The sequence below is a fragment of the Rhopalosiphum maidis genome, chromosome 4 (assembly GCF_003676215.2).
Source record: "Rhopalosiphum maidis isolate BTI-1 chromosome 4, ASM367621v3, whole genome shotgun sequence".
In the NCBI taxonomy this organism is placed as follows: Eukaryota; Metazoa; Arthropoda; class Insecta; order Hemiptera; family Aphididae; genus Rhopalosiphum; species Rhopalosiphum maidis.
Genome location: NC_040880.1, coordinates 52,652,427 through 52,660,797, shown reverse-complemented (window position 1 = coordinate 52,660,797; position 8,371 = coordinate 52,652,427). Strand labels below are relative to the sequence as shown.

Sequence of the window (8,371 nt, the reverse complement as noted above, 5' to 3'; positions counted from 1 at the left end):
AAGAAATCAATTGGTGCCGATGCAAAAAATGTCTGCGGATTGTGTGCGAAGAATATAATATAAAAGCCATCGTGTATAAAAATTACTTAGTCTTAGTATGTTTTATTGAGACGTGAAAAATGAAATCAGAAATCTAATACAAATGGACAAATGTCCATTAGGTTTATAGCAAAATATTGTTTTATTTTATTTTGACCAGCGTACGGTTTTTCAGTGAAAGGAAAATAATGCCGGGCCAACAACAAGAACGCATCAGGCTGTCTTCGATGGGCGGGGAATCGACTTGCAGCAACAGCAGTAGCGGAGGCAGCGGCAGCGGCAGTACGACAATGAAGATTCGGAGACGAGTGGTAATGATGGGCGCGGCTAGGGTTGGCAAAACGTCCATCATTAAGCAGTTCCTGTACGATCAGTTCCCTGACCGATACAAGGAGACTATCGAGGAATTACACAGAGGTGAGAGAATTATTTATTTTATCAAAGCTCGCGATTTATTTTATTTAACAATAATTTCAAATTATTTAAAGTGATACATTTTAATTGTGTTGACTGTTGATAATTATATCAAATAACATAATTATTAATTTTTATTTTTTCCGTGAAAACTATAAATCATTTTAATTACGTAAAACGTGAAAATGCTGGTAAACTGCTGTAAAGGCACCACCTTGAAATAGTTTTTTATATTAATGTCACGTTTTTAAATTTATAGTTATAAAAAAAAATACTACATAATACTATAATAGTGTATTGCGTCATACTCTTAGCTTAATGAGATATGAGAATAATAAGCCATAATATCCGTTCACTATATTCTATCCATATTTTAAACTCTATTTCATAAACTATCTCATTAAATGTATGGTTTTTTATTAATTCTAAGAACAAATTATATATACATTAGTCACACATACAAAATGATCCATTTACCGTGTAATACTATCTATATCCCTGGATTGCTAAGATAATTTAAGCGAATGCAGTCAAATACTATTTTTCTAGAAAATTAAAATAAATATCAACAGAATGTTTCTTGGAACTTTAGTTAAAATTGTATACCTATACCAGAAAAATTACATTGTACATTTAAATATAAGTTTTTAAATAGGAAACTGTGTCGATTGTAGATATTATGGTGTTAATTTATATAGTTATATTCCACCTTATTTATAAAATTTTTCAAAACATAAAATAGGCTATTTTTTGTTCAGTTCGTGAAGTGTACTATCAATGTGGTCATTTTGTTAACTGGACATTTTCTATTCTTTTTTGCACAATTCATAAACCAAACATGATTATAAATTCTAATGTAATAATGTTTAAGTACTTTGAAAAAAAAAAAATACGACGTCTTACAAAACTACGAGTAGAATATGTATGTACTTTTCAAACATAAATTTGAGTACAATTTTTTTTTAATATCTTTATAAGATTTATGCCACCTCTATTATTGTCTAAATTACCAACAGCCATCAAATTGTTTTTTAATTCCATTTTTTATTTTAGTAAGAAATTCTGATGGAAGATATGTTCCTAATTCTATTCTTGGTTGTGTTCTAAATAGAGTGTTATACGGTTCCGTTTTTATTGCCATACGAAAAGATATATTTTTTATCATTGTATAAAACCTAATCCATTACTCCAGTTTGTTGTAATATTTCCTTGTATTCACATAATCAATGAATCTTTAAGGGTAGCATTACTTCTATCGTTCTATCCACTGAACCTTGACTTTGTGATTTGCGTGGCCGATCATTTACCAATATAAGATTTAGCCACAATGAACTTTTATAATGCCTAAAGTAGATTCTCTACCGTTATCCGATTGTAAAACATGTGGTGTGCCAAAGCTAAGAACTATATCTAATAATATTTATGATAGTTTTCCCCAACAATGGCCTAAATATACTAAATGTTGTAAAGTGTTCCTTATAGTGTAAAATATATTTGTAATAATCATCTTTGAAACTCTATCAAATCTATTTGACTTCTATCGTTTCATTTTTGACTGAAGTAAATTTTATGATAACACAAGGGCCAATTCCTTTGTCTTTTTTAATTGTTCAGTGCAGCGTTTATACAATTTTTTTTTATAAATCGCAGCCATTTTGAAATAATTATGAAATGTTTATTTATTTACATCTTTTTTTCTCCTTTGTGGTCAGTTCCAGCATGAATATCGTAAATAATATTTTTTTTTTATTATCGTCAGTTGCAAATATTTTATTTTGCTTATTAGTTATTACTAACCTTAGTAACTCCAGCAATACCAGTAATCTGGTATTTTTCTTGTATATTGTAATAACTTCTTGGTCTTTTTACACCTTTCCGGTCATATTTTAAAGCTTCAATAACTTATGTTTCGTAATCCTTAGTCTATAATGTTGTACAAAGTTCAATTTTTTCATCAAAACTCTTGATCAAATAACTTTAAACGAGAAGGAAAAGTTTATACACAACCTGAAACTAAAAATATACAATATCGAACAACTATTAAAAAGTAACTGATGTTCTTTTCTGATTACAGTATAATATTATAATAAAGCTTATTTGATAAATTATCAATAGGTAAATACTATTTTTACAAATAAAATTAATTGTAATAATTTATCATAATAAATGCGATAAGCCTATCTATACGATTATCATCAGCATATTAACAGTTTATTATACATATTTGTTGTCCAATTTATGAACTGGGTAAGTTTTCAGTATGTCCATTTTATGAATTGTTCAAATAAAAATATGTCCAGCTTACGAAATGATCGTATTAACAGTCCATTTTACGAATTAAGCAAAAATTGCCTCATGTATTGAACAAATTTACAACTGAGGTGTAACATAAATATTTTGGTAAACTATTAACTTGATTATCAATGTCTTTATAAAACAATTAAATAAAAAATCCATTTTTGTTTAAATATCATTTATAGATTTCATTTTCACAAAGATTGATACATATGAAACATTCGAAACTGTTTAGTGAGCTTATTTTATTCACCTAATTTATTTATTATGAGTTTTTACCTATTTTTCCAAAGTTGAATATTCATTAATGTTTCTAATATTATGTTTAACAATATTATTCCTATAATTAATCTATTCTTCGTCAAAAAAAAATAATGGTGTGTTCAAATTGTGAAAAACTAAGTCATAGTTTTAGTCATCATAATTTTAAGTCTCTACGTTTTTAAAACTATCAATACTTACCTATTTTAAAATGCTTTACTTTGTAATTTCAATTCATATCAACTCATGGTAACTCTGGTTTATTATTATAGTAATACATATAGAATATTATAAAACTAACGTCTAATATAGGTTATACCTAATCTAAATACAAAGCTCTAATTATGTGACTATATTACCTGAGTACTATAATTTAACTTTTGATAACCATCCGACTTAACATTTTCTACGTATAAGTGTATGACATTATCTTCTTAGTAACACTTAATTTTGTGCTGCGAGTCGGTTTACCGACAATTATGTAAGTATATTGGGGCACATGGCTCAATTTACTAAACTTGCATATATTAAAGCTATGGATTCAAGCCATGCCAAACTGACTTAGTCTTTAATAATTATTAATTAATAATGTACATTTTAATAATTTAAAATGATTAATGAAACTCATGTATTACATTCTTATACTTAAGAAAACTGGTGCTACACTATACATAGTATACTACAGTATAGTATAACATGTGTATAGCATTGTGTAGCTGGTGGATTATACTATCTATGTTGTATAATAATTAATAGGTCATAACTCAATAATTCTTCTAAAAGTTTAAAACCATATAATGGTTGAAAATTATAAATTTCAGATTAGTACTGATACAAATATAAATCACGTTCGCTTTATCCGTACTTATTACTTTTCATCCCAACACCATTTAAATTGTTCGTCTGTCCCTGTTTTTTAAATAAATATTAAATTATACCCGATTGTAATTTTAGTCATTGGTATAGTTAATAGTCAAATCATGTCTTAAAACTAAAAATGTCTAAATATATTTTTTTTCTGTTGTCTCTATAATTTAAGCTCTAAAACAACCATTTAAATGTAGTATTTAAAAAGCTATAAATAATTAAAAGATTTTAAACCAAATTGACTCAATTTACCAAATTTATATTTTGACAATGTAAATATCACATTTTTCATTTTAAACTATATTGTGTTAAAATAGAAAGATTTTATAAAGATTTTAAAATTAATTGGTGAAAAACTAGTACCACCTTTTTCATATTTATTGTATTAACATTTAACCATACACTAATCAAAAGATAGTATACAATATTATCAATTATTATTTTACCTAATTACAAAATATTCAGCAAAATTAATGATTCTATAAGCAATAGCAGCATTATACTATTTTGATTTTAACATTACGACACGTTTTCTTTTGTTTAGCTAGGTTAAATTTATTTCCAGAAAAACATACATTTTAGAACAATTCAGTATGAAAAAATTATACTATATAACACCACATAACGTTCTTACTGTATAACTTTTTAATTTTTTTGTACTTACATTTTGTTACGTTAAATTTGATATAGTTTGCTTAAAATTAAATTAATTTAAAGACTTAATGGAGAATAACTTTGACAATTTTTATATTTAACAATCATTATTTATTAAATATCATTCATCGTGCAAGAATATATTGCAGTTTGAAATTTAAATTTGATCTCTAGAAGTATTTGATATTTTGAGATAATCCCTTTTGATTGTAATCCTACGAAATAGCCGTAGTATAAATTATGTTATTTATCAGTGACATGCGAGCTTTGTCGTATAAGATAATTAAAAACGTAGTTTGGGTGGTACTATAAAGTCATCGATTATTCTGGATTTCAGTTTAATATGACCAACCTTAGGAACTCGGAAAGTGTAAATAATAATACGAATTATAATTATTGTTGACTTTCTTTTTATGCTCAGTACTTTGCATGATAATTATAAATGTTATTAAAATCTTTATTAGGAGACTATGAATTACCCGATGGAGCACGATTGACATTAGATATTTTGGACACATCGGGAGCTTATCAGTTTCCAGCTATGCGAGAGTTATCTATATCAACTGCTGATGCATTTCTTTTAGTCTTCTGTGTGGACAGAGAAGACACCTGGGATCAAATTAAACACTTTAAAGAACAAGTAAATTTGAAAACAGATATTTTAAATCATACTATAATTTGGTAGGATTTAATCAATTTTATAAATTGTTTTCATTAGATAATTGAAAGAAGAGGACCAAAAATTCCAATAGTCATTGTAGGCAATAAGTGTGAATTGTCTGAACGGTTTTTACCAATGGAAATTACCGAAGCAATATCTAAATACGATTGGGAATGTGGCTATATGGAATGCTCAGCCAAAGAAAATAGAAACATAGTACAGGTGTTTAAGGAGCTCCTAGCTCAGGCAAAGGTAAATAAAAAGATAAGTTAAGATTTACGATTTCATTGTAAATGTTGAAAACTAATTTCGTTTTGAATACAAATTTTAATTGCCCTTTTTATTATTTTAAGTTAGGATGCTTTATGACCCTTCATCACTTTTACGGTATGTACTTGACAGTTTAGAAGTTGGTATCATTTAAATGTAGACCTAATGATTATAAACGGTTGACTTTAAAAGTTCTATAGTAGTATGATAAAACTTATATTATTCATGTCACATAATAGTATTTGAAAAAGAAAATTCATCATTTTAATTACACCCTTATCTCCTTTATGTCTTTCGCGCGTTAAAAGTTAGGACAGCAATTCAAATAACAGATTTAAATAAAAAAAAAATTCGGACAATCAAAACAAATTATAGTATTTCTCATGCTCGTCGAAATTGAGTACCTACCTAATTAAGATTACTATAATAATAAAATACTACACAATACACTTAAACAGTGAACATTTTGAAAAATTTAATTTTTTTTTCAATTTTAAAATAAAATCAACAATAAAAAGGTATAGAGTAAAATTTTTAAAATACATCTATCAGAAAATAGGGTAATATGAAAATGTAATTAAAATGTTCATTATACTCTTCATTGTATAGGAATTATATTAGTAAATAATAGATGGTCATAAATTAAATTTTGATTAAATTTATGTATTTTGTATACTATACCTAGTATTGTGTAACTATCTATAAAATACTTTTTCATAATTAATTTTAATTACTTATGCAGTTATGAATACCTTAAAATATATCCTGGCATATCCTAAAATCACATAACATTAACATATTATTCATTTAGATTACATAACAATGTCTGGACTGTTCATATTACTGATAACATACACCAAATTAAATAATTATTTTAAGCTGAATAATTTCCATATTTTACGAGTATATAACCATCTGTTTTATAATAACATGAAAACCTCATATTATGTAACTACATAAGCTAAAAGTCTCATATAAATGTTGCGTTTTAGTGCGATATACTGTTTGTTAACATCGTTCAATTATAATTATGTATATTTTTTTACTTTCATAAGGTTAGGTTAGGTTAGGCTAGTTACAAATCATTTGATCAATAAACACCATACTATTATTTAAAATAAGAAAATTAAATATTTTAATCTCTATTTTTTTAACACTATAATAATAATCAACAACTTAAGAAAAATATTTATTAAACTTTATTCGTGTAGTCATAGAACCAAATAATAAAAAACACAAATTAGAACAAAATAACACACATATGGTAAAATTGGATAAATTTTTCACGTTGTAGTTAATCAAAATTAAACCTTTGATGTTTTTAGGTTCAATATAATTTGAGTCCGGCTGTAAGACGCAGACGTATGTCCCTTCCAAATTACGTGGACAACCGTTCAGGATCGACCAAAGGACGTTACATGCTCAAAAGAAATTCCTGTACAGTGGCCTAATGCAGAAGACCTAGATAATATACAAATAAAAATAATAATAATAATCTTATTTTGATTATTTAAGCGCTGGTGTGAACAAGACATAAGTAAAATAATTTATTTTGTTCTTATAAACGATTTGCATGATATCAAATGAACACTCAAGGTCCAAAAATGTTTTGAGGCGTGATATAATGTTGCGTAGAATCAGCTTTAAGAAATTCTAGCTTTACAATATAAATGATTTTCATATAATGGTTATATGATTGGTTATAATAGTTTAATGCTATTTTAAAAAACAACATTATAATAAATTGCGATTTGTTATATTCAAACAACTTAAAAATAATATTTTATTTTTATTTTTGCTTAAAATGAACAATACTAACCGTTAACAATTTATAAGATTTATTATTAAAATAATATTAATATAACTATTGAAATAAAACGAAGTTTATAATATTATGAAACAAGTCAGTACAATGCTAGTCTATTCCAAGAAACAGTATTATTAAACGCATAAAAACAATGCATTTCATTGAGGAAAAATTTGGAAATTATATATCCGTATGAGACCGTGTTTAAATCCTGAAAGTTTTTACAATACATGTATACACAATCTCAAATAAATAACGTAAAACGGAATGAACAATTATATAGTATAAAGGAAACTGTATTAAGTATTAACCAATATACTACACATAATATTAACACTAATAATATCGTAAGACATAGTACTATGTATAAATATTCAAAAACTAAATAATGGATCTAATTATTTTAATATTTAAAATCCGTGTTGTCGGACGATTATTCGTGGATTATTATTATTATTTATTACTATCAAATATCGCTATATATTTGCAATGTTTAACCAATTGTAATATGAGTACCTACTTAAAAATTCATTTTTTTGTTTAGTTTTTAATCGTATCTTATGGATTTATTTTATGTTCAGTTTTTCACTAAATCCTATTTATTTTTTAATCTGACTATGATAGCTATATTGTGTAAATAATTTGATATTAATTTTCATATTGAAACAAAGACCTAATAAATATTTACATAATATTATAACAAAATAAATTAAATGGTTATAAAATAGATTTTATTTAATTTCGATGTTACATTAGTTTATATTGTTATTAATGATAACATTTTTAAACTTACTTAGTTACCTATATATAACCAGACTCCTAGTCGATTGTCAACCATTTTTATTTATCAGTAGGACTAGGAGTTTATGTGCATTGGTAATTTTTTTTTAAATATATTAATACATTTGGTCAGAAATGACTAGACCCGATAACTTATGGTAATTAAAAAACTCAATATAATATGTTCTTATGCGTTTTCAAGCTACAAAAAAATATATATTTAACACAATCATTTGAAATAAAATAATCAAAACAATTGATAATTTATATTATTTAAGTGAAAGAAACAATAAAAGAAAAAAATTATTTTTTAATAAAGTTTA

General features: G+C 25.6%; 1 protein-coding gene across 1 annotated transcript; it reads left to right on the top strand.

Annotated features, from left to right (window-relative positions):
- Window positions 1–226: 226 nt before the first annotated feature.
- Window positions 227–7,190, top strand: LOC113558674 (GTP-binding protein Rhes-like). Its single transcript, XM_026964168.1, has 5 exons — window positions 227–456; window positions 4,995–5,170; window positions 5,249–5,443; window positions 5,545–5,578; window positions 6,787–7,190. Exons 1-5 carry the CDS (start codon window positions 228–230, stop codon window positions 6,795–6,797), a joined length of 645 nt encoding a protein of 214 aa, XP_026819969.1. The 5' UTR covers window position 227; the 3' UTR covers window positions 6,798–7,190.
- The last annotated feature ends 1,181 nt before the right edge of the window (window positions 7,191–8,371 follow it).

What these genes read in the sequence shown, in the direction of transcription:
- LOC113558674 (XM_026964168.1), top strand. Translation starts at nt 228, where the DNA reads ATGCCGGGCCAACAACAAGAACGCATCAGGCTGTCTTCGATGGGCGGG. An exon ending in TTAAACACTTTAAAGAACAA is followed by an intron (nt 5,171 to 5,248) that starts GTAAATTTGAAA and finishes TGTTTTCATTAG; the next exon opens with ATAATTGAAAGAAGAGGACC. An exon ending in AGCTCCTAGCTCAGGCAAAG is followed by an intron (nt 5,444 to 5,544) that starts GTAAATAAAAAG and finishes TATTATTTTAAG; the next exon opens with TTAGGATGCTTTATGACCCT.